General features: G+C 38.7%; 1 protein-coding gene across 25 annotated transcripts in view; it reads left to right on the top strand.

Moving 5' to 3' along the window:
• The window catches only part of neb (nebulin), a 61,354-nt gene that overhangs the window by 32,716 nt on the left and 2,550 nt on the right, over positions 1-26,088 (top strand). For 5 of the 25 annotated variants that reach the window (XM_023951055.1, XM_023951076.1, XM_023951075.1 and 2 more), the window contains 50 exons: positions 73-177; positions 270-377; positions 484-597; positions 734-931; positions 1,013-1,117; positions 1,216-1,320; positions 1,458-1,565; positions 2,066-2,173; positions 2,253-2,360; positions 2,438-2,542; positions 2,625-2,729; positions 2,823-2,921; positions 3,039-3,143; positions 3,241-3,345; positions 3,422-3,526; positions 4,085-4,189; positions 4,427-4,531; positions 4,643-4,747; positions 4,843-4,947; positions 5,043-5,147; positions 5,974-6,078; positions 7,997-8,098; positions 8,214-8,321; positions 8,417-8,521; positions 8,600-8,704; positions 8,790-8,894; positions 9,007-9,111; positions 9,646-9,756; positions 9,855-9,965; positions 10,590-10,691; positions 11,351-11,455; positions 11,934-12,023; positions 12,655-12,768; positions 13,646-13,750; positions 14,238-14,342; positions 14,606-14,710; positions 15,934-16,044; positions 16,594-16,704; positions 17,351-17,464; positions 18,201-18,305; positions 18,405-18,509; positions 18,900-19,004; positions 19,394-19,486; positions 20,605-20,697; positions 21,022-21,114; positions 21,418-21,510; positions 22,018-22,110; positions 22,497-22,604; positions 25,455-25,641; positions 25,910-26,002. In XM_023951055.1, coding sequence (XP_023806823.1) covers positions 73-177; positions 270-377; positions 484-597; positions 734-931; positions 1,013-1,117; positions 1,216-1,320; positions 1,458-1,565; positions 2,066-2,173; positions 2,253-2,360; positions 2,438-2,542; positions 2,625-2,729; positions 2,823-2,921; positions 3,039-3,143; positions 3,241-3,345; positions 3,422-3,526; positions 4,085-4,189; positions 4,427-4,531; positions 4,643-4,747; positions 4,843-4,947; positions 5,043-5,147; positions 5,974-6,078; positions 7,997-8,098; positions 8,214-8,321; positions 8,417-8,521; positions 8,600-8,704; positions 8,790-8,894; positions 9,007-9,111; positions 9,646-9,756; positions 9,855-9,965; positions 10,590-10,691; positions 11,351-11,455; positions 11,934-12,023; positions 12,655-12,768; positions 13,646-13,750; positions 14,238-14,342; positions 14,606-14,710; positions 15,934-16,044; positions 16,594-16,704; positions 17,351-17,464; positions 18,201-18,305; positions 18,405-18,509; positions 18,900-19,004; positions 19,394-19,486; positions 20,605-20,697; positions 21,022-21,114; positions 21,418-21,510; positions 22,018-22,110; positions 22,497-22,604; positions 25,455-25,641; positions 25,910-26,002 — 5,395 coding nt within the window. Of the gene's footprint in view, positions 1-72; positions 178-269; positions 378-483; positions 598-733; positions 932-1,012; positions 1,118-1,215; positions 1,321-1,457; positions 1,566-2,065; positions 2,174-2,252; positions 2,361-2,437; positions 2,543-2,624; positions 2,730-2,822; positions 2,922-3,038; positions 3,144-3,240; positions 3,346-3,421; positions 3,527-4,084; positions 4,190-4,426; positions 4,532-4,642; positions 4,748-4,842; positions 4,948-5,042; positions 5,148-5,485; positions 5,588-5,973; positions 6,079-7,996; positions 8,099-8,213; positions 8,322-8,416; positions 8,522-8,599; positions 8,705-8,789; positions 8,895-9,006; positions 9,112-9,645; positions 9,757-9,854; positions 9,966-10,589; positions 10,692-11,350; positions 11,456-11,933; positions 12,024-12,654; positions 12,769-13,645; positions 13,751-14,237; positions 14,343-14,605; positions 14,711-15,933; positions 16,045-16,593; positions 16,705-17,350; positions 17,465-18,200; positions 18,306-18,404; positions 18,510-18,899; positions 19,005-19,393; positions 19,487-20,604; positions 20,698-21,021; positions 21,115-21,417; positions 21,511-22,017; positions 22,111-22,496; positions 22,605-25,454; positions 25,642-25,909; positions 26,003-26,088 lie in introns of all 25 variants that reach the window. The other 20 variants (XM_023951054.1, XM_023951061.1, XM_023951056.1 and 17 more) reach the window with 20 other exon arrangements.

Here is a 26,088-nt window from a genome sequence, read left to right as displayed (position 1 = left end):
AGCTGCGTTTAAAATTGAGCCATAAGAATAAAAACACTGAGCCTATAGATTTAATGAAACCGTCTGCCACAGCTGAACTACAGGGAGGCATATCACAAGGAGAAGCACTTGTACACCGCTATCCTGGACACCCACGACTACGCCAGATGCCACAACTTCAAATACTTCTTCAGCAATGTAAGCAAAAAGAAAACAAAAGGTGTCAGATATACATGCTATGGTTTTTGAACTGCAACACGTTGTCCTCATTGTTGTTGAACTTTCAACAGAAAATCTACACATCTGCCTGGGACAAAATCAAAGCCAAGAGCTACCGCATCCCACATGACTCACATGCGCTGCAGCATGCAAAACAACAGAAGGTCATACTCAGCAATGTAAGATCAACTCTTTACTATAATGTTTTCAGGATCATCTTTATTTTCCAACTATTATGGTTGTCTCCATTTACAAACTAAAAAAAAACAACACTTGTCATTGCAGGTGAAATACAAGGAGGACTATGAAAAGTTCAAATCCCTATACAGTCTGCCCAAGTCGCTTCAGGATGATCCGGCCACTGCTCGCTGCGTCCAGGTTGGAAAGCTGGTCTTAGACGTACGTATCTTGAACATGTATACCTTCATTGTAGAACATATTTAGGAAAACTCTTTGTAAAGTCTTGACAGTCAGTTAGATTTCAAGGGAATCTAACATGACAACTAATGAAATCGTCTGTTCTCACTCTTCACAGCGTCTGTACAAAGACAATTACGAGAAGACCAAGGCCAAAAATCATATCCCCCCAGACATGCTGGAGATCTTGTCCGCTCGTAACACCCAGAAAACTGTCAGTGGCATCAACTACCGAAAGTATCTGCACCAGTGGATTTGCATGCCTGACATGCAGATGTATGTCCAAGCGCGCAAAGTCAATGAACAGCTCAGTGATGTGAGTAACATTTTTACATCCATGAGTATTTCCCCTCAAAAATTCGTGCTATTTACCTGATTTTTTTTTTTCTTACTACAGATTTTCTACAAAGATGATATGAACTGGCTGAAGGGTATCGGCTGCTATGCCTGGGACACTCCAGAGATCCTCCGTGTCAAACAAGCTGGTATCCTTCAGAGTGAGGTAGGTGCACCCCGTCCAAAATGTTTGATCTGAGTTTCGTAACCTGCTAAGCTTTTTTTTTAAAGAAAACTTTAATTTATTGAACGTTTTTGTTTTAGGCCAAGTACAGAGCTAAGGGTATTGAAGCCTTTAAGGAGTACACTGTGGTGACGGACACTCCTGTGTATGAGACGGCCAAGCAGAACGCTCAGAATCTGAGTGACGTGAGTAACTTTGGGTTTTATTTACTTTAATATTTTCCTACTGACATTGTAAATGCCATGTAAATTTTATTGTTGTCTCATTTAATTCCCAAATCAAGTTTAAACAGTAAAAAATGATCTTTTTTTTGTTCTTCCAGCTCCACTACCGCTACGACTATAACACAAATGTCAAAGGAAGCAGCAGCTCACCTGCTGTTACCATTGAAACCGAGAGAGCCAGGATGGCCAACTACGTCCAGAGTGATGTAAGTTTATTTTGTTTTTCAAAGTTTGTACTTAACTTTAAATTTCTGCCATTCCTGCAAAGCGGTAAATCCTTAAGGAAACCAAATGTAAAATTGTGAATAACAATTATATAAATTTGTAGTGTTAACTGTTATGAAATAGACAGTCAAATTCATTACGCAGGTGAGACATTCACCTGAAATGTGTTTATTTTTCATTTATGCAACAAATGAAATGCAAATTCGAAATAATAAAATAGCATTCTAATGTTATCCAGTAAATAACATTAATTCTTATAGTAGTCATGAAAATAACTGCAACATGTAAAAGAAAAATGATATACTTAAAACAAAAACTTTGATCTTAAAAGATTCATAAGAAACAAGAGGACTTTTGCTGAATTGATTTCAATTTACAAAGGTTTCTTGGTGCAGTGTGATGTATTCTTTTCACCGACACACATTTGAATGTTGCTTCGCCACAAAAGTGTCCCTTTTGACTGTGTGTACCTCTTTTATAGAAAAAGTACAAGGAAGCCAACAAGAACTTCATGCCCACGGGTTACTCCCTTCCCAACGATACTCCTCTGATCAAACAGGCAAAGATAAACAAAGTTGTGACCAGCAGCGTGAGTCTCTCATATTTTAATAGTTATAAGTTGTGTTCTGATGGAACCAAAATAACCAAACTATGTCACATATTTGCAGTTTAAATACAAGGAAGCCTATGAGATGATGAAGGCTAAGGCGTATACTCTTCATCCAGAGGGGGTCAGCTTTGTTACCTCCAGGAAGGTTAACAAGATGATCAATGATGTAAGAAGTGATTTTTATTTCCATGATTTTGATCCTCCTGCTTGAGGACCCACCTGATCTTATTTATGCTCTTCCAGCGTCTGTATCGTGAGGCTTACGAGAAGCAGAAGGACAAGATCCACTTAACCTACGACACTCCTGATATCAATCAAGTCAAGATGAACCAACGAAACCTCAGTGATGTACGGAACCCACTTTTTTTATTCGTTTGGCTAAGCACTTTATGTCATTCAGATCCCGTCTTTCTTTTTTTCCCCGTTCTAGCTTTGCTACAAAGAGAAATACACCAACAGCAAAGGCCAGCTGATCTCCATGCCCATGACACCGGAACTCATGCACTGTTACCACGTCAATGAGATCACCAGCGATGTAAGCTGAGAACGCAAGAACGCTGGTTTTGGCAGAACTCAGTTAAACGTGCAATAAAATTTTGATTAAATTGGATATTTTCTGTACTTTTAGCTAAAATATAAAGAGGATCTGATGTGGCTGAGGGGCGTCGGCTGCTTCTTGTATGACACCCCTGAGATGGTTCATGTCCGCAGCATCACCAAACAAAGGGTTTGTGTTTGTTGTTTTTTCAAAAATAAACTCTTTTTGAAAAATTAAAATGAAGAAAAATCCTGAGTTTTCAGTATTTTGCTTTTTTTTATCCCCACATCATCCTCACTTTTTCAGGCGAGCTATCCAGTGGAGGCAAAGAAAAACCTGGCTAACTTCACCGTGGTTCTTGATACTCCGGAGTACAAGCGTGTAACTGAGCTGAAGACGCACATGAGTAATGTGAGTGGTTCTTCTAAACACATTTGATCTTATTGTCTTTTTTTAATTCTGAAACACATTAAAACTTGTTTGACTTCTGCCGCTAATCTCTCCTCAGCTAATCTACAAAGCTCATAGCAAACAGGAAATGGCCAAGGTTACGTCTTCTGCAGATTCTTTGGATATCAAGAGGGTCAAATGGGCTCAACAGCTCTCCAACAAGGTAATGAAAATTTTAAAATTGCTTTTGAAAGTACCACATTTTGGTTCCACTTTTTAATACTTCTATTCCCCTGCAGTACCAGTACACAGATCTGGCAACCAAGGAAAGGGCACACTTCACACCAGAAAAAGAAACACCAGATATGGAGCATGCCAGAAGAATGAAAGTGGTCTACAGTAATGTAAGTCTTCTGCTTTTTTTTTTTTACCAAACTAGTTTCATATAGTTTTGTTTTTCTTTCTTACTGAATGCCCTTGAATTCTGTTAGTATTTTAAGTCCCACTCTGTTCATCTTTTTTAGCTAAAAAGCATTACCAGTGCCCTTTTAGCTAAGATCATGCAATCTTTAGGTAAAATCGAAAAATCTGTGTCATTTTCTAGGACAAAGTTTCTGCAGAGCAGCAGGAGTTCATCAGAAATTCAGCTCTGAGTTGTTGATAGACAACGATTTAACTAAGGAAATACTCATAAACGCAATTTCAGGCCGTTTTTATTTTACATGTGTCCTGTATTATGAGAAAAATGCCACCAAATACCAAAAACGCCATTTTTATTGGAGTGGGACTTTTAGGATCCTTCAGCTCGTCGACTCTCCATTTTTCTGTTGCGTTTGGAGGAAAATTGTCTGACTCCTCCATGTAGCAACTATTTTTCCTGATTCCATCTTTATAGAGTTTAAATGACTCATGTTCACAGATTGTCTATTTTATTAACTCATTATTTTTTATTCTTCTGTTAGAACAAGTACAAAGACCAGTATGAGAAGATGAAACACAGATATACCGCCATTGCTGATACCCCTCACCTGATACGTGCCAAGAAAGCATACCTGCAGTCCAGTGATGTGAGTATTGCTTTATCGGTATTCCTGTGGCTCCCTTTAGCCTATTAGCAAACTTTTTAGAAATGGACAATTGAACTTGTTTTACCCTAAATTTCACATATTTAGTGCCTAGAATCCATGTTTCTGTGTTTTTAGTTACATTAAGCAACTTTACAAATGTGTTTAATAAGATTTGACTTTGCTACTAGTTTAAAGGGGGAAAAAAAGCTTACCCTTTCTGTCTTTGTGTTTCTTCAGCTGCGTTATAAGGAGACGTTTGAGCTTTCTAAGGGCCACTACCACACAGTCAAGGATGCTTTGGACATCCTCTGCCACCGCAGAGTCACTGACGACATCAGTGAGGTCAGCAACTGAAATGTTATACATTGAGGTTTCAGAGAGCTTTGTGACACTTCTATTTACATTTTGATATCAAGATGAGGTTCACTGATTCACCTTAACTTTACGTCGCAGGTGAAATACAGAGAGAAATACATCAGCACTCTGGGGACGTGGAAGTCCATCCCTGATCGTCCTGAGTTCTTCTTCAACAGAGTTGTGGGTGAAAACATCAGCAACGTAAGTTTTTTTCCTTCAGTTCTCCACCACAAGACACTATATATAAGAACAGACGTGATATTAAATGTAATCCTTGTTTCTGATCATCACTGCAGGTCAAGTACAAGGAGGACCTAGAATGGCTGAAGGGTATTGGATGCTACGCATGGGACACTCCTGAGATGCAGCAGGCCGAGAGGAACAAGACTCTCTACAGTGAGGTGACGTATCAGATTTGTTTGCACGTCTCATGTCACAAGTGGGGGGGAGGTTTGCAATTTGTTCCTAAATGTTGGTGGTTTCCTCTTCCTCACAGAGACTCTACAAAGCCTCGTTTGAGAAGAATAGAAGCAATTTTAAATACACCTGCGACACGCCGTTTTTCCAGGCTGCGAAGAATGCCTCCGTCCTCATCAACGATGTGAGTTCTTTTATTCTGAATGCAATAAAAAAAATGTCAAATGTAATGTTTGGGTCTTTAGTGCAGCCATGAACCTTTTTTTCTAAAGTATTCATTGAAATGATTTATGTTTCTTTGCATCTCTATTGGACTTTCAGCTTGGAGGTAAAAGATGGTGTATTTTTTTGGCATTATTTGATCATTGCTTTGACACACTCTTTTGAGGGTTATGAAAATGCAGAGAGTTTAAAATGACTGTTGACTTTCACTTGTATTAATGGGCTCTATTTCCAAAAAAAGTGCAGCACCCCACAGTTTTCTAGGCATTTGTTTTAACAACCTTCTGACATTCTGAGCAGAGGGCCTACAGAGCTAATTATGAGAAGACCAAGGATAAGTTCACCATAACCACAGATGACCCTAGATACCAGCTGGCCAGGGAAAACAACAACATGAGCCAGGTAAACGCCCCTGGTTGTGCTGAAGCACCCGCCTGCCGACTCTGCTGCGACCCTTCAGACCTGTCGCGCCGGTGCATGAGGTTTGTCAGCAGAGCTGCTGGTGCTGGTCGTCGCATGGCCCCGACAGTTCCTGTCTGTCAGTCCCGGCCTCCTTTTTGTCCCTCACAGGTCACCGTGCATAGTCCCACTGAAGCGCTGTCTCAAAGCTGCATCTGTTTCCATCAGAGCACTTGTCTTTGCCAACTTTCGCCTCTCTCTGTTGGCACAGATGAAGACATACAGCTTGAATCTCCAGGGTTCCTCTCCAAGTCCATTTCTACCCCCCCCTGTCTTTTTATATAGAAACTCAGGCATGCTGTGTTTGTGTTGTTGTTTTGTGTGGACAGAAAATGTATAAATCCAGAGCAAAGGACCTGCTAAAGGGTGGCTGCAATGTGTTACTACGCCCTGACATTCTCACAGCCCTTTGCCAGTCCTCAATGGGCAGTCAGGTAAAGAGACAGAGACTTGTTTGATGCTCACCTAGAAGCTCTTTCCATCCCATCAGTCAACGTAACTTCCATTCATCCCATCAGTCTTTTTCAAGCTTTAATCCCACCATCAGATATTTACAAATCCTAATAAATATTTAATTTACTTTGAATTTCTGGGCAGTCATTTATTGTCAGTAAGTGTAAAGAAGTTTACAGCAGAAAAAAAGGAATTTCATTCATTTTTCATTCATTCCTTCATTTCTAGAGCACCTTCCGCCACCAACCAAGGAGCCCCAAAGTGATGTACATAAACTCAAACCAACACAATACGCGGATAAAACATATAAATGCATCACAGGTGAAAAAGAATAAAATCAATCAAACAAGAATTAAAGAAACTTAAAAAAAATTTGACCAAATAGATATTTTTTTTTAAATTTGTAGAGCAGAACAGAAAATAAAAGATCTCTGGTGGTGTTACAGCGTTAGTGCTCTAAAGCAAAACCGAAAGGCTGGAGGCATCAAGAGATGTCCATGTGTTCAGGGATTGAAGCATTGATTTAATTAAAAGCTGGGAAAAACATAAAGGAGGATGGGCAAAACATAAATCCAATAAGTTATAAGGAGGTTAATAAAAGCTTTTACAAATATCACTGAAATTAAGTAAGAAGAGCTATTATCTATAGATAATAGTTTTATAGAAAACAGTCGGAAAATAATCAGCCTGCCATGGTCTTCTCTTCATCTTAAGCCATGATTTCAGACTTTCATCATCAGTCGGTAACAACACTCGTTCTCATTTTTCCATAAAGTTGCATCTCTTTGTGCTTGTTTGCACTTTATTGCATGATTTGTGGGATTGTGCATGTCAGCATTTCAATAACTATATTATTGTGTTATTTGTCATCATTGATAGAAGCTACAGTACAAGTCGCACTGCACAAAAAGGTAGTCTAAATATCGGGAAAAAAAGACGACTCTTACGGAGAAAACCGCTAGACAGTAGTAACAATATCTGTCCATGCAGCAAATAATTGTATTTACAAGAAATGTTATATTAAGAGAACAAAATCTAGAAACAAGGAGTTCCCCACAGGCATTCACAAAGGGAAAAATAAGCAAAAAAGGTAACTGTTAGATAAAATTACTTTAGAATTACTTTAAACAGCCCAATAGTAAGTATTTTTTGTTAGTTTTAGGCAAAAGATTTGTATTTTCTGAGTTTTTATGGACCTAATTGTTTTTTATTTGGATTACAGTGACAAAAAAATAGTAAAATAAATGGAAATGAAAGAATATGATCTCAGTAAAAGTTGGCCCATCTTCATAAATCCCCATATCATGAACCTCAAAACAAATGCATTTAATTTAAAAAACCTTTTGAGAGATTTATTGTGGCTTTTCCATGTCATGAAGTAATTCTGTCAAAAATACATACGTCAGATCCCTTTTGAATGTTTCATGAATCAATTGATTTGAGCGTTTTTGAGCTCTAAACCAAGTTTTCTTTTGACAGGAGTATAAAGCAAACAGATTTTGACTCATTTTAATCATACTTTCCTCATTTTAAGATCTTGGCTGTTAATGAGACAAAAAATTCTCGACTTTTAGAAAAGTGCAGAGCAAAAAGAAGTATCTTGAATGTCTAAAAACAAGGTTTTAAATATTTGCAGGTATCACATATTTTGCTGTGGGTTTCTATGAACAATCAAAATTTGTAAATTTAATTTTAAATTGTTTACGTTATTAAATTGTACAATTTAGGTTTTCGTTTTTTTTTTAGTTTAAAAAAAAATAATTTTCTTAAATAGTTCTCGCATCTTTGCATAAATCTAAAGTAATAAAAGTTCTAATACTTCAAATACAAAGTGAATGATTTAATGTGTGCTTAAATTGAGGATCGGTTCTGAATGTTTGTGCTGTTGTCCTCCATCAGTGGAAATATAGGGAGCAGTATGAACGTGCCAAAGACAAGTTCACCTCTGTCCTGGAGACTCCTATGTATGAGACCCAAAAGCGCAGCAAGAAGATCAGTGATGTGAGTTTTGTTCTATTCATTTTCCTCTCAAATTCCTTTTTTAATGGTACAATGTTCTTTGGTTGTGGTAGTTCTGGGTTATTTCTGACTGTAAACAAACGCTTGATCTTCTCAGGTCATCTACAGAATGGAGTACAACATGACAAAGGCTAAGGGATACTCTCTGCCCTTTGACACTCCACACCAACAACACATGAAGAGGGTCAAGGAGATCACCAGTGATGTAAAGCTTCCCCCAAACTCAGTCCTAACATTTCTGTATGGAGTCAGAATATTTTCCAACATGTAATGTAATGTTGTTTTTTTTGCGTCTTACAGTTGAAGTACAGAGAGGTGTATGAAAGGAGCAAGGCCCAGATCAACATGGACCCCGAGGCTCACGAAATCCGTGCTGCCAAAGAGGCTTACAAGAACATCAGCAATGTAAGCTGCTTCAGTGACGGAATCAGCGAGAAACATCTAGAAAAAAAAACTTTATTAAACTGTAAACTTTATTTACAGCTGGACTACAGGAAAAAGTATCAGCAGACCAAGAACAAGTGGATCTGGACGACTGACAGACCTGACTTCATCAATGCTGCAAAGAACTCCTTGCAGCAGAGTGATGTGAGCTCTTCTGAACACTTGTGACCGGCTTTTTATTACTCTGAACAGCTCCGCTCTGACCCCCAAAACTCTGCCTAACCCCCAGGTTGAGTACAAATATGACAAGGAGATGATGAAGGGCTGTGTGATACCTGTAGCCACTGACATGTACACCGTCATGTACAAGAAGAATAGCGAAATGGCCAGTGACGTGAGTTTTCTATTAGTTTCATCTCTAATTTAGTTCATCAGAAGGTCAAAAAAATAACCATTTTGTGAGGTGATTCCCTGTATTTTAACATACAAGTGTTTTGTTTTTCCAGGTGAAGTACAAAGAGAAATATGAGAAGAACAAAGGCAACTATGTGCCTGTGTTGGACACTCCTCAAATTCTCCATGCCAAGGCTGTGCGCTCACTGGTGTCAGAGGTAGGACTCAACAGAAAGTTTTTCCTCTATATGGCCAACCACAAAGTCACATATTAAGTTTAAATTGTTGGTCCCAAAACTATTTTCATGGATCTCTAGCAATTTCAGCAATATAAATACCCCTTGTGCTATCCTAGGCACTTTAACGTTGGGAGTTGGGTCATCTAGACCCACTAGACAGTGCTCTGAACCTTTTTTCTTCAATGATTTGTGATCTTCACTGGTGTCCATGGATTACATGAAATCTTTCCACCTTTATCCACCTTTGTCATGGTAGGGAGAACATGTCAATGCAAGGATCGGGTCATCTGGACCCCATAGGATGACACAAGGGATAAAGGAATAAATAGGGATAAATAGAATAAAGATACATAGATTTATCAAATCTATTCAAGATGTTAATTAATGATACATTTATTGAAAACTGGATAAAAGAAAATACACGTTAAAGAAATTAATACTAATTATTTCCAAATAGCGTTGGGTTAATTAACTTTTTTGAAACTTATGACTTTAATACATCATTTTCCTCAGAGTAAATACAAGGCGGCCAGTAAAAAGGTCATGCAATCTGGCTCCTTCACCACCCTGAAGGAGACGCGTGACACCGCCCACAGCAAGGAAGTCAACAAGCTAGTCAGTGAGGTACAGTTACCTTTTTTTGTTTTGAAAAAAGAATAGCTCAAATTCATCGCTCCTAGTTGCCTCACTCACCGGCGCTCCTTCTCTCCTTTCTTTTTTAGAAAGAGTACAAGGCCAAGTTTGAAAAGGAAAAGGGCAAGTCTGTGTATAACCACATGATCGTGCCTCCGGATATTCAGCATGCCATGGAAGTAGCAAAGAATCAGAGCAATGTGAGTCATTTCAACGCACCATCTGGAGCAGGGGGTGTCCAAAGAGGGCCGGATTGGGTTAGGTGGAGATGGGGGCCAACCATTCGGCCTGAGATTCTTTGAACCCTTATAATAACATGAAATGCAAATGAAGCATTTTATTGTAATGGGTACTTTTCATTTCTTCACATAAAAAAACATATACATCTGAATACATTTTTGCAAAATTACTTTCAATTTTTTCCACTGTTCATTCCCAGCTAGCTATGCATAGTTTCACTGAAATATCCAGTTTCCACTTGTCCAGGAAGCGGCAGCCCTCATTGTTGACCTTCCTTTTTTATGCACAATTGACATTTAAGAAATTAGCTGGAAAGTGTCACAGAAAGCCCACCCGACAGTGTTGCCACAGGTTAACAACGGCTTAAAATGCAATTTAGCCAATCACAATCTAGAAATCGTACACACGGTGTATAGGAAAATGCTGGAGGGGTGAGGGTATTATTGATTCTATGAAAGTAGCCTGCAGATAAGTGGAAATTTGAATACTGCCCAGCGTGCCGGACTTTGGACATGCCTGATCTTGAGTATCCCGAATGTTGATGCTTTTTTGATACGAGTTTTCTCTTCTGCACAATCACACAGGTTGCCTACAAAAAAGACGCCAAAGCCAGCTTGCATTACACTACTGTAGTCGACCGACCTGACATCAAGAAGGCCACCCAGGCAACTAAACTCATCAGCGAGGTAAAGCTGTGTCCGGTTCACGGTTAAGAAACCAGCCTCCACGGTAGCCACTATGTGTAAGGTCACCATTCATTGTGGCACTGCACAAGCCGGATTATCTTCAAGCACTCATCTGGGAGACAAATAAACAACACTCTTCTGCTTATTAGAAATCTTAGAAGGCCAAAAAGTACATTCAAAAAAACTGATATAACTTAGAACACCATTAAATTAGACTGGAGATCTGGAGAAATTTTTGGAATTTAGGAATGATTTCTTTTACCAATAAAGTGGATTTTGAATCACAAGATTCTATTGTTTATCTATTCAATCCACTGAGTGTTTTTAAACCCTTTTTTTTATTTTCGCAACAGAAAGCCAGTATTTCTTTTTGTAAGCATTGAAGATTTAAAAAACAGTTACCCACCTTGTTCAGTTTAAAACTTTGAGCTCAAAATGAAATGTAAAATGTAAAAATTACCTCCATGTTGGGTTGAATTGGATCTATTTCAATTGGAAATTGATTCCCAACCTCATGACTTCTGTCAACAGCAAATACTCCACTATAGAACTCACACAAACAAACAAACAAACAACAACAAGACAAACGTGTGTGTGTACCCATATAGCTTTGGCTTTTGCATGGTCCAGTGATGCTTGTTTGGTCCTATATTCATCAGATTGGCTATCGTGAAAAGGCTCGTGAAGAGGCCAGCCGCGGAGGTTCTCTGGCCAACCGCCCAGACATTGCTTTGGCAACTCGTGTGTCCCAGCTTACTAGCCAGGTACAACCAAACCAAATAGACCATCTGGTTCCTGGCTACCATCTGGCCGCATCCCGAAACATTTTAGTAGAGAAGCCATCATATATTTGTTGCCTTCTAAGCTGTTTAGTGCCAGTCAGCGGTGACCAAAAAGTAAACTAGGGACCCTATTTCCTTATTTCAGATTAGCTCGTATAAACTAACTTGTAAAGGTTGATGCTTTGCCGCTGTCTTGTTGGACTAATGACTGAATCTGCAGCCTCTTCGCATCGCTCCCCCTGCCATCCTGCACCATAATTCCACGTTTAATCTGTTGCTGTACCTTCATAATAGCACAGATACATGTTTAACGGCTCATATCATTGTCTCCCTCCATCCTTAAATTCCTACATTTCTCCTCTTCCTCCTTCCTGTTCGTACTTCTTACTTCTAATCCTGTTCTTTTCCTCTGTGTTTCTGTCCTTTGACTCTCATCCCTCCATCTCACTGCGCTTTGTAGGTGGAGGCCAAGTCCTCCCTCCATGGAGCTTCTTCCTTTGACACTCCCCTGATGCGCCACATTAAGAAAATGAGTGCGGTGACTAGTGATGTAAGGAGGTTAATTTACTAAACCTACAGGGCTGCTGCTACTTGTGTGTCTCTACTATCTTTCCATTCCTACCAACTTACACATGTTTAGATTTTTTAGATTTTTGTTAGTTCATCATCGCCTTCAGCGTTTTATGTACTGCTGAGCACAAGAAAAAGCATTTTCAAAGGTTATTATCTCGTCTCTGGTTCTTAGTCAGAACGTTTTCTTTGAGAGTGAAGATTTTGTAGATATTCATCCTGAAAATGTCCTTTGTTCTGCTCCTTTTTCCCATTATTTTTTATGAATTTTAAATAGATTTAGACTTCTTTTTTTGTTAACATTATCATAATGTTTCATAGATACATTTTTTATTTTCTAAAGCTATTAAATAAGTGCTGTTTTCAATTTCCAACTGAAAACACTTTTAGAAATTATATTGGTATTATTTACTACAACTAATATAAATGTGACGCAACTTTACTTTTCCAGATTGTTTTACTTTTTCACTGCTTTGGTTTACTCAGAAAACCTGTTTAATATGTAGATATTGTATAGAGTATCGGAAACCTAATGTTGTCCCTCTGTATTTAGTACTATAAGTCCATAAATCTGCCTTTGCATACGCTAACTTTTATTCATGTGACATTAGGTGAAATACAAGGAAAAGTTTGATAAGGAAATGAAGGGAAAAAGACCACAATATGATATGAAAGAGAGCAAGATTTACAAGACTTTGAAGGACGCCAATGAACTGGCCAGTGAGGTAAGTGCTTATGAAACTGCAGCGCTTCCATTTAGCAGGAATGATCCAAATGACACGTGAGGTCATAGAAGTCCATGTCATAGAGCTCTGAATCAAGAAAGCAAGACTTACCTGTTGGGAAAATTCAGAATGTTTTATATTTCTCTGATTAGTTTTGAATATGCATCAAAATACCACAAAACATGAGAAAACCTCAATTTTTGGGTTTGTTTTGGATTAATATATGATTTGTTTATTACAAAAAACTAGAAAAAAAATTATTTTTTTAAATTAGCTAATAAGCACATCATTATGAAGAAAACCCTTTCAATTGGCGCCTGGTGTAATGTAAAAAATATGAAATCTATCAAATTTAGCACACTTTCAACATAAACACATGCAAACATATTTTAATTTTATCATTTTATTTCTCAGGAACAGTGCACATTAAAAGCCTGACAGATGTTAAATATGTCTACCTGAAAATCTAAAAACAACAATTGAAAATATCAATTAAAAGGACATACAATGTAACTACTATTACAAGACAATCAGAGAAAATACCCATGAGTGTTATTGATAAACATGCATACATTATGAAAGATTACAATAAATATAAAAGACACATATATACTGTAGGAATGCAGCAATTCAGTCCAGTGGTATAAACACACAGTTCAGTTTTAAACAGGGAATTGTGGCATCCCTAGTTGGTATATATTATTTTTATGTTGTAATAATCCTTCTTGTAACCAAATGTCTTGAATTGATCCAATATTTGTAAGAAACCTATGCAGATTAGTTGAGTTGCCGTCGTAAACTTTTGTAAAATTCTTGTAATTTTATTTTTGTAATAACTAAACTTTGACACTTTGGACTTTGTTATCACAACCCAAAGGTGAAGTATAAGGGGGACCTGAAGAAGATCCACAAACCTGTGACGGACATGGCTGAATCTCTGTCCATGCAGCACAACCTGAGCACCAGCAAACTGTCCAGCGACGTAAGACGTCACGAGTCACTAACCGCTCCACACTCCAGCTGTCTCTGAGAGCCACTTCTCTCTGAGCGCTGTCATCTCTGCAGAGGGTCTAACCCTCCTTATCCCACAGTAACAACAACAACCAAACATTTATTAACCCCTTTCTAATGAATTCAAACACTAAGCTTCCTCATCCATACACCCATCATGTTGTGTCTTCATCTGGTGGTGATCCTTACCCCTCCTCGCCTCCGACTCACGCTGCTACCTTTTTGTAACTAATGCCTCTCTCGTTTAGACAAAATGTGGTATTTCATAAATGATCTTTTAACACAAAACCCTACCCCCTTTTTTAATTCACTAAAGTTTTAGCTTTGCTTTTATTTGCTGTCAAAAGAGAAAACTCTTTTTTTTTTTTAAATGTTATGGATAAGAATAATGCCAGAAAGACAGTCTTCTTTCTGCTTGTTGTACTGAGCTGCTTTACTTTACTGGCAATTCCACATAGTACTGCTACAAGAAGAAATTTGAAGAGAGTAAGGGTCACTACCACATGATTGCTGACACACCAGAGCAGCTCCATCTCAAGGAGGCCTCTGAACTGCAGAGCAACGTAAGTTGGAACCGACTAACTAACACTTGTCAAACGGATGAATTCGTGCTTTGTCTACAGGTGCCGGTTCCCTCTCACATGCGGACCGTCTTATTTACATCCTACCTTTTTTAAATCAAAGGAGTCCAAAAAAAATGCAATTAATCCTGATAAATAAACCACCAACACATCTATGAAAATATCAGTAAAGTCAGATAATGCTCTGCAACACAGTTTTTTTTTTTACTGTTCATCCACAACCATTAAATGTGTGTTTATTTCAGGTCAAATACAAGGAAAAGTATGAGAAGGAGAAGGGCAAACCTATGCTGGACTTTGAGACCCCCACATATGTGACTGCCAAAGAGGCCCAGCACATGCAGAGCCAGGTAAATGCTCCGACAGTGTGAGCTAAAGGCGACTGCAGAAGCAGGCTTCCTCTCTCTGTCAGAAACAGTCTTGTGTCTGTGATGTATTTGCAAGAAATGTTTACGTTTGTTTGGTGCTTGCCAAAAAAGCATTTTACAGTGCCTTTAAGGATCCTAAATGGCAATTTCAAGCCACAATATGAATCATAGCACATGGTTTTTCTCTTTTTTTTTGCACTGAGCTATTAAATGCAAACCAGTTGGAGGCAATGTGAAATGTGTCAAAAGGAAATGTGCCTAGCTGCTTATGTGTCACGACTCCCAGTCCTGACTTAAAGACAAAAGCAAAATTAATATCTGTGCCCGTCTATAGAGTGCAATTAGGGGTGTAACGAGAAATCAATGAATCGATTTATGTTCCTACAATCCAACTAGATGGATCAGTCTGAGGCAAATTGTTATTCAAATCAAGACATACCATTAAAAAAATCACTTCAAAATGATCTGAATTGATTATAATGATATTGGAAAATATCATTTGGACTGAGACATGGTAGGTTTATTTTACTATAACGTTAAAAACAACCAATCACAGCGGACAGCACACATGTGATGTCAGAAAAAAGGTGATCAGTCCAATGTGTGGAAACACTTTGAATTTAGCAAAGTCATGTGACCGTACAGTGTGCTAGAACGTTTCTATGAATTTTCCCTTTGGATATTTGGATGAGGAAAAACAACGGTGGGAAATTAAACTTCTTGTGTACTTGTTTGTTTGTACACATGTTTAATTTTATACATGATTATCTTACAAGAAAAGCAAGGAAACTGGAAAACTTCACCTCCACTGTTCAGTACCAGGTATTTATTTCTGAGTTACACTGGCTACATTTTTGGCTCAAGATGTTCTGGATTGATTTGAGATCAGTAAATCAGATTGTTCAAGATGAACCAATATCAACTATGAATCATATCGCCAACCAAAATTATAATAGGAATCAAAGTTAAAGTGAACCGTTACACCCTTAACTAGGATTTATTTCCACTTAGTCAAAAATTCTTTTTTTTTTCCCCCATTAAAAGTCAGCTAAAGTAGTTCACCTTGTGTAGATACAGAGGTTCAGTGCTGTGGTGGGCGGGAGGGTGTCAGTAAAGTGGCTGCATTGTGAACCAGCACTGCTTGCATGTCGCTGTCTGAGTTCTGTCTGTCCCCTGTCTTGTTGTTTTTTTTTTGCAACAAATAGAAAGAGTATAAGAAGGACTTTGAGGAGAACATGAGGGGGAAGAACCTCTCAGGCTTGGAGGTCACCCCTGCAATGGTTCATGTCAGACACGCCACCAAAATAGTCAGTGAGGTAACTACAGCAAAGTGGACCTGGTTTCACCTCCCCCTTCATTGACATCATCTGTTCTTTGTAATCATACTGAGACTACAGGACAGCTGTACATTTCTTTCTGTCTTGATTTGCTGAAACCCCAGACTTCATTTTGGTTCTTCCATGGTAACAGCTAAAGCCTGATTTCATTGGCATTAATCAAATATCCACGTCACCATATGCATGTCTCTGTAAGCTGGTAAACACACTAAGCATTTCATCGTCAAGTTTGCATGCTACATTGGGATTTTTGTCCTGTTTTCATGTCCTGTTTTTTCACATTTGATCAAAAATAATGTTTGTATTTTTGTAAAATTCTTGCCAAAGTCATCAATATCTCCACTGTCTGTCAGAAAATGATTTTTTTTTAAAATGACAATGAAAGGTTTTCCTTTTTTCTGGAAGTTTGGTGACTTTGAGCCAAAGGGGCAAGAAGCAAAGCTTGCCCACTGTTTTGTCTGGATGCTTTGGCCTGGTGGATCCGTGTGCCCTTCTCTGCAGTGTCTCTGTTCTTCTTCTGCTGCGTAGAAAGAGTACAGGAAGGATCTAGAGGAGGGAGTGAAGGGTAAAGGGCTAACTGTACTGGAGGAAACTCCGGAGCTTTTGAGAGCAAAGAATGCCACTCAGATCCTCTGTGAGGTACGACGGTCTGAGGGGTGATGGAAGTGGCATTGCTCTTTTATCCAAGTTAATCCCGCTCTTGATGATACCTTTCCCCTCTTAACTACGCTTGATCATATACCTAAAAAAAAAAAAGCTTTGGCTTGGTCTCTTGACGTCACTAACTTTTCAGCATTTTACAGTTTATGAATAGTTTAAAAAATGACCCCTGCTACTTAATTTGTCTTTTTTCCCCCGTCTTCCTCTCCTGGACATTAATCAAAATATTTGTAAATTACTCAGATATATATATAAAAAAAAGTTTAATTTCTCTTTTATTTTCATTGAATGTTTATGAGATTAGTTTACAGATGTTTTAGTTGGATTTAAAAACCATTTGAAAAAGAACGTTGAAAAGAATGGAAACAAATTTGGCCTTAGATTGTTGTTCCTAACACCTGACTACTGCTGGTGTCTAGTTTTCTGCTATAATTATCATATTTGGTCCTCTGGTCCTCACTTAGAAATCCCTAATTTTTGCTAACCTCTATGCTTCCTGTTCCCATATAGGTGTTTTTGTCCTTTTTCATTTGCAGCCCAATTCCGTTTAAATAAGTACTGGCAATTAAAAATCTTTTCCTGATTTGCACTCCTTTTGTTCGCAACAATGTCTTCCCCTTTACAGAGGGAGTACAAGAAATCTTTGGAGCAGGACATCAAGGGCCATGGAATGTTGGCTTTGGCTACGGACACCCCGGACTTCATGAGAGCCAGGAACGCCACCGATATCCTCAGTCAGGTTGGACTTGTGTTGTTAAATCAGGCAGTACGCTTAAAAGTATTCAAATTTGCTGCTCGTGAATGATTCGTGCACAGAAGAATTCACTTGGCAGTTGCAGTTAACGCTGCAAAAAGAGGTAGCCCAAAAACAGAAGAAGATCTTGAGAAGAAAAACAATAGGAAGCAGTCAAATTATCTGCAATTTTTACTTAACAAGATATCATTTTTTTCAGTTTCTTCAGTTTTTATGTACTCAATTGTAGTTCATTTTGATTAAGGTCACAAAAAACTAGTGTAATAAGTGGAAATGACTCAATTTAGGACAAAATGTGAACAAAATGAGAATATGATCTTAGTACAAGTTGACCCGTTATAATTAATCCTCATGAAACATAAAAAATAACTTGTTCTTTGTACATAAATCTAAATTTGTGTTTCCAAATTAATGCCAGTCTAGCATTTATTGAACTTGAAAATTAAAATTGATTTAAGAATTACTGTGTAATTTAAGTTTTTGGAGGAATTTTCTATTGTCAAGAGTCTAAAGCAAAATGATTTTGACTAATTTGAATATTATTTATTTCTAGACCTTAGCTCTTAATCTGGTCTGTGCTGATTGATAAGTGAAGGTGTAGAGCAAAGAGAAACCAACTTCAAACCTGATACAACATCAATGTCTAAAAAGTATATAAAAGTATAGTTTCCAGTGTTTTGGGGTGTTGTAAAGTCGGTGACTGGCAGCTTCTGTTGCGTAGACTAAGTACAAGCAGACTGCTGAGATGGACCGGGCCAGCTACACCACCGTGATCGACACCCCCGACATCATCCACGCTCAGCAGATGAGAAACATCGTCAGCCAGGTGGAGGACCTGACCACTCTGAAACCAGAGCCACAAAGTTGACGTTTTGTTTTGCGTTTCAACTAAAATTTCCTCCGATCGGTGATCCTTTTCCAACAGAAAAAGTACAGAGAGGAGGCAGAGAAGACCATGTCTCACTATGTTCCTGTTCTGGACACTCCAGAGATGCAGAGAGTCCGCGAGAACCAGAGAAACTTCAGCACAGTAAGTCAAACCCGGAGGAGTCGTCTTCTATCCACTTGTTTATGGAGAAGGTGGTGTTGCAGTTTTGGATCCCCAGGTCCTGTAGGAGCCAACACATGTCGCACATGAACAGGTGCATTTAGTTTTTTTAAAGGTGGGAGGGACGAATAACCACTAGGTGGGGATGTGGTATAGATACACACAGCATTTTGTCCCCGTCTGCTGTCAAATTTCTATGTTTTTGTCTCATTTGAAGTCGTTTGATTTCTCTTTCTTTCCTAAATCAGTGTTGTGATGTTAGAACATGTTTCTCTTTGCTTTTTCTCTTCCAGATTTTTCTCCTTTTAGTTTCAACTGCCACTAATGAGCATTTTTATCTGCGTTGTTGTTGTTGTTTTCTTCTTCTTGTAGCTTCAGTACCAGACTGACCTAAAAAACATAAAAGGCAAAGTGTCTGCTGTAAAGGACACTCCTGAAATGCTCCGCGTTAAAGAAAACACAAAGAATTTCAGCTCGGTATTCACTCCGTGTCGTCAGATTTGTTTCTATAACGACTTTAGAAACTTTTCTTTCTTGTAAAATTTACCTTTACTTTGCTTGTGTGCTCTTCTTTAGTTAACACACTATCTTTTTTTTTTTTGTGGCGTTAGCATCATTGTTTGTTTGTTTGTTTTTGCAGTGTTTTATTTTTTGCAACTCACCCTTAAGTGATGTCTAACATTTGTACCTCTCCTGTTTTTTCCCTCCAAGTTTTGCACTGAAGATATATTTTGTGTGCTTTTAAATTTGTTGTTTGTTTGTGGCACAAAATGAGGTTTAATTAGGACATTAAATCAAGCTTTCAGGACCCTAAACAGGAGTGACAAGGATAATAACTCACTCATTCATTCCCCATCCAAATAAAGATTCAGTATAAAGACGATTTGGGAGGAGGAACCGCTTTGCCCGAGACCCCTGAGATGGAAAGAGTTAAACGGAACCAGCGGAACATTAGCACGGTACTCGGATGAGTGACCCTGCCCTTGACCCCGCCCTCCATCATGTCCTCAACCTCCATGCTTCACATTTCTTCATCTCTCCCCCCCTGAGATGACTTTAAACCTGCCTTGTTTGATGTTGTTTGAGTTTATCACTGCAAAGAAAACTGTTAGTTTAAAAAAAATGTAAATTTGGAGCAAAAAAAGAAAGTACACTCTTTTGACTTTTATTTGTCTAAAAGTCCCAAACAGAATACATAAAATGCCCTTTTTTCCCCCTCAAAGTTAGATCGCTGTATGACAGGAAATGAGACATCCTGCAGAGGAAGTTTGGATGTTTGTTCCCAAATTAAGAGCACCACAATCGCAGTCACCTTTATGAGTCAAAACTTCAAGTCACTGTTACTTCGTATGTGGGGAGGAATTTTTTGGGGGCGCTCCTTTGCATTGATTTATGAGGATCCTTAATCAACAGAATCCAAGTATTGTCTCTGTTAGACTTTTATTCTTTCATTAATATTATTTTCCTCAAGCCTTTTGCAAAATGCACTGAAACTACAACTAAAAACCAACAGAATTTAAAACCTACTCCATAAGCATGCTCAAGTCATTCAGTTCTAAATGGCCATTTATCATAATTTGGTCTCATTTGTCACAAAAAGATTCTTCTCCATTCCTTTCAACATAGCGAATATACTTGACCTTAAATGTTCTTTTAGCTGCTGATGTTGTTGGGAGGACCGAGATCTTTTCTCTGTGTTTTAAACTGCTTCATATCTCTCCACTTGTTGAAAGCAGGACTACTAGTTCCATGGAAGTGACGGTAGCTTCTCCATGATATAATTTTGACATATTTATGTTTATCTGTGGTCACACATGTTGATAAAAAGCATTTCTGTCTTCTATTGAGTCATGGAAGCAGCTAGAAACTATTTTGTGTTCATAAACATAAATCTAGAACAAACGGAACAAACTTCTATCTGTTGCCAAAACAATATGACGGTTTTTTACCCTACTGACGCCATCGTTCCCCCATCACTAAAACCCTCCTGTGATGAGCTCTTCTGCTTTCTGGATGAACATGGCCGTCCATATTCTGTCGTCTTATTCTCTGCCTTTGTGACGTTTGTAATGGGCAGATACAATACAAGGAGTCTTTGGGTCAAGGCACAGCCATACCAGATCTCCCAGAGGTCAAGCGGGTCCGAGAAACCCAGAAGAATATCAGTCTGGTAGATGAAAAAGGACTTTAGTGATTCTCCTCCTTTTAATCATTATCCCAAACTTACTTCACCGTACAGACTTCTTTTTTCATCCTAACTATGATCAACTCTATACTATTAATCATTTCCCCCCCTTTTTATTCTTCTACCCCAAAACTTGGTCTGGAAAACCAATTTTCCTCCATATTTTTCCTTTTTCCTTAAAACTCAACACTTCTCAGCTTTTCTTTTCTTATCCTTTTCGTCGTTTCATCTTCCCCTGCTTTGAAACACTAATCTAACCCCGAGTGTATCTCAAAAGTTGACCTTTTTTTTGTGCTGTCTCATTCAAAGCGTCACTACAAAGAAGGAGTGGGACAAGGCACCTCAGTTTCAGAGACCCCAGAGATGGAGCGCGTTAAACGCAATCAGCAGAACATTAGCATGGTACTCCATGGGTGACCCCCACCCCCACCCCCCTGCTTCTCCGCCCTTCACATCCCTCAAAATCTATTGTAACACATTTCTAGAGCTTCTCTGGTCATCTAGCTAAATGCATAACACCAGTGAGCCTTTGTGATGATTTAAACTCTTTCTGTAACAGAACTCAAAGGACCAAAGTGTGCTTCCTGTCGTCATGTCTGCTATTCTGTGTTTGTGTTGTTTCTTTTTGTTCCCCTGTAGTTCTTTCTTTATTGATCTGGTTCTGTTTTCCCTCCACTTTCTCTGCTCAAAACCTCTGCTGGGTAGATTAAATACAAGGACTCTCTGGGTCAAGGCACTGCTATACCGGATCTTCCTGAAGTCAAGCGGGTCAAAGAAACCCAGAGGCACATCAGCTCGGTAGTGGAACCAAACCTGATCCACTTGTGCTCCTTCCTAACAATTGAGAGTGGACAGTAATACCTCCTCTCTTCTGCTGTCTCCTTGTTCATCACGTCTTTCTAATTCAGGCTCAGAGTGCAGTTTCCTGACCTTCATTCCTGCCATTTTACCCCACAACCCCGAACCTTATCTTTAATTTCCATCCTCTTCTTTTCATCTTTAATCCTCTTCATCAGTCTCTCCTCTTTGGTCTGTGAAAATAGCCCTTTTCTAACCATCAGGGAAGCCTTGTCCTGGCGGTTCCACAGGAGCTACCAGGACCAATCACACTATAGGACCAATTTCTCAGACTCTGATTAAAGATATCCAAAAGTTTTTGAAGATTTTTCATTGTAATTTGTATTTTTTTTTCTCATAAGACCTGAATCCTCAAGAAGTCTAGAAACAAGTCCTATAGCTGTGTGGTTTTTGTGTTTCTTTTGTCTAAATACGCCCTATGGGGGGCGCTGTGCTTCCATCCTCCAGGTTTTCTATAAGGACAGCTCAGCCAAGGGAACTCCTGTGGTGTTCACTCCAGAGATGGAGCGAGTCAAAAGGAACCAAGAGAACATTAGCTCGGTACCTTCAGAACCCCCTCCAGAACCTGCTGTTAACCTCTTCCTAACTGACTTGTCTCTTGCTCTGGTTAATTGTATTAATGAAGCGGACGTGTTTGATTCCACCATCTGCAGTGTGTCTGCACACATCATCACCTTTAACCTCTCATGATGACCACACTACTCTTCCTCTTCCCTGCAAAGAACGGAACATAACTCCACTCTAAACCTTTCCTTGCTAATTCATTTGTCTGAAGTCCCAGTAATACTCCCAGTGACTCTGTGTTTCCCTCTATTTTTTTTTCTTTTTTCTGTTGCCTCTAACGCTAAAAGCTACTGAATGATGCCTTCAGGACTGAAAGCGTCAGATGCTCACTGCATGTCTTCTGTTCCTCCTCTCTCCTGCAGGTGCTTTACTCTGACAGCTTCCGCAAACAGGTCCAAGGCAAGGCCGCCTTCGTCCTGGACACGCCTGAAATGAGGCGCGTCAGGGAGACCCAGCGGATCATCTCAGGGGTACGGCTTGTTCTCAGCACTGAAACGAGGCTGTCTGCTCATTTTTCTCACTTGACTGTCAAAAGAAGACGATTTGCTGTATTTTATTTACCTTGTTTTTTCTCCATTTCTCTGCTACACATACAATAGAAAACATTTGATTGGGTTTACCATGGTCGCTGAGATTCTGGAGAAAAGAAAATCAGTTTATTGTGGTTCAGATGAAGTTCTATGACAGGTGGCAGAAAAAAATCAAAGGTCATACTGACCCTTGAAACTAGAGTGCTGACGTTAAAAGCAGAAAACTGCAGAAAAAAGGTTGAACCTTGATCACAGATTAGCAAAAAGTAGTTTATTTAAGTGTACTACAAGTATAGTACGGTATATTTGTCTATACTAAAAGCGAAGCAGTTTGCTTGAGGTTTACGTTTTATATGCTGTCCGTGTATTGTAAACTTATGTTTCAATTTAGTCTGAAGAAGTTTTGAGTTCGTATACATCCTACACTACACGTACATGGTCTATAATAGACTTGCTATACTTATACTCAAATCTGCTTAAGAAACGTCAGGTGCTAAGGGTAAACTGACAGAGTGTCAGCTTAAGTCCAAGGCCCTTGTATAATAAACAGGAAAAAGAGTGAAACATACACAACGATGGTTGCAAATAAAGAAGTAACTACCAACCTTTGACTAATTTGTAACATTAAAGGGACTTTCCAAAAATCTATAAAATATTCATGCAGCTGGAAGCTGGGGGGTATTCCAGAAAGCAGGTTATGTTAGCTCCCACGGTAAGTTTGAGGCTAAGGAAGTTGATAACCTCAGCTTTCGGTTCCAGAAATAGAGGTATGTTTCAGGGTATGTCAAGTTGCCATGGCAACTCATGCTCTGAACATAACCTGGTCTGGAGCAGGTTTAGTTGAAGGTTAGTTTGTTTTCAGAGAGGTGAAGCAGCATGGCGTGTCCATTTGAAGATGATTTAGTGGATGAAGAAGCTCAGATAATACTTTTTCCACCGTCGAGGGTGATAAGACCACATATGGATGTTGGAAAATAAACTTTGTTGATCTAACCTAATTATTTGCTTCAGTTAAGATAATTAAAAATCTTTTTTTTTTGTTAAGTCAGTTTAAAAATAACACGTAGTTTTCAGACAGTTATTTTACTTTCATTCAAATTAATTCAATTAAGTAGGTGTAACTTTGGTGCTGCTGTTAGTTCGGCACCTCAAAGGATTATGGGACACCATTCCCTTTGCCTGTCTGGACGGATTGGGGTTCAAGTATGCGTTTTTGACCAAATGTGTTTAGTTGTTTAGCTGTTTTAGTGTGTTTTGCTGAGTTATTTTGTCCTAGTATACTTAAGTCTCTCCACCATGAGTAAGAGGGAGGGAGAGGATGATGAGTTTATATAGCAGCCCTGCTCCATTTTGGTGTAATGACAATGTTGGAAAGTTCCTAACTGGAAGTATTCACTATGTGCACATTGTTTTGTTCTTTTTATTGTTAAAAAAATAGCATTAGCATATCTGCCGGCTCAAACTTGGACATTTGATAGTTCAAGAATTATAATTCATTAATATGGAAAAAATATTAATTGAATTGGAGTAATATGACAGTTATATATACATATATATGCTTCACAAGGAAAATGGAAATAATATCAGAAACTTGTGCGTTTACTTTGTCTGTTCTTCTACTACAAGCAGAAACTCTTTCTTTTGATGATGCAGCCATATTACTTTTTTGATGGACGTATAATCTTCATACGCCGTCATTAATCTCAGACTCCGTCTCACTGAAGTATAGCGCTATCTTTTTTTCACCACGCGTTTCCACGGTGACTTCGGAAATCGGCGATCCATCGAGAATACCTTTATGTACTTGACGTGCACGTGCATTAACCCAGGGTTACCAAGTCGAGCGTAATTACGCCAACTCATATCCGGTCTTTTGGAGTCGACATACCCCGAGTAAGCAAGTTCAGGCGGATTTCAGCCAGAGTTCAGGCTTAAAGTCAGGGTAGTTTAAACATGCTTCCTGGAATACCCCCCTGGAGGTTTCCAGTGCAAAACATCAATTGTTCATTGCCACAGCAAAGCATATTTTAACTCTTATTTGAACAACATGGAGATGTCAAACATGGAGATGTCAAATATGATATCAAATAAGATAAAAAGAAAAATTCTTAACAACAAATTGTTAAACAATCACCACTATAACAAAATTTAATGATGATGAAATGGGATCCTGTTTGTCAAGTTGAACAGTCAAATATTAACAGCAATCTTTTTGGTTATTTTGCCTGTATTATGAGGGGGGGAAAAAGGACTTTGCAATGACTGTGCAACTTTACCAACAGCACCCCGTGTAATAATGATGACAACAATAATTATTTATAACAAGGAAGTGTAGGAATGCTGGAAAGGGAGTGGGCAGATGCTGAGCTTCAACTTTAGTGTTTGATGTTTGTTAGTTTGCTGACAATATTCGGGGTTACAGATGAAAAGATTCCATCTAGATGTAAATTGCTTTAAAAGTTGTTAAAAGAATTTCCATATAGGAATATTTATTTAAGAACATTTTTTTCTTTAGTTTTTTTTCTGTCAAAGTTGCTACGCTTGAACTGTTTCACCTTAAATTGTCATGACACATCTCCTACCTCATCCCTCACTTCTTTAGTGTAATAACAAAAAAGGGATTTACATCACTTGATTCAATGATCATCCTTCTCAGCTCTATCCATCTTTCTGTATGGAAGTTTTTGGCATCAATCATTTGGTTTTATCTTTGTTGTCTGCAGAACGTCTTTCAGTTCAATGCAGTTTTTTTGCATAAACCTAACCGAGGTTGTGGGTTTGACTCCTTAGGTAAAATACCATGAAGATTTTGAGAAAAGTAAGGGAAGCTTCACTTCCACCACCTCTGATCCGGTGACGGAGCGGGTCAAGAGGAATACGCAGGACTTCAGCGACATCAGCTACCGCGGCATCCAGAGGCGCGTGGTGGAGATGGAGAGGAGACGAGCCATCGAGCACGACCAGGAGACCATCACAGGTCCAGAAGTCACACACCAAACCATTTTATGAAAACCTTTTTCGTCTTCATAACTGAAAGCTTTTGCTATAATGTGTAAACATTAGTATTGCAATGACAGCAACAACATTTTAAATGTGAGCTATTCTATTGTTAGATTGATCCATATTTATGTGCTATTTAATGGTTTTACCAATAGCAGGGTGCCTAAAATGACTTAGAACATTCCTTTCTGCACACAACCCTAAGGATTCTTTGTTTGATCAAGTCGTTTTCTCTGAATTTAAAGATTTGCGTGTTTGGCGCACCAACCCTGGCTCTGTGTTTGACTATGATCCCGCCGAGGACAACATCCAATCCAGGAGTCTGCATATGATGTCAGGTGAGGCTTGAAAAAAAAAGATCCCCAACAGAGACGATGATTCTGTGGTATAGATAGACAGACAGATTAGCCTAATTCCCAGCTGA

The sequence above is a fragment of the Oryzias latipes genome, chromosome 21, assembly GCF_002234675.1.
Source record: "Oryzias latipes chromosome 21, ASM223467v1".
Lineage (NCBI taxonomy): Eukaryota > Metazoa > Chordata > Actinopteri > Beloniformes > Adrianichthyidae > Oryzias > Oryzias latipes.
This window is presented reverse-complemented; position numbering and strand designations above follow the sequence as displayed.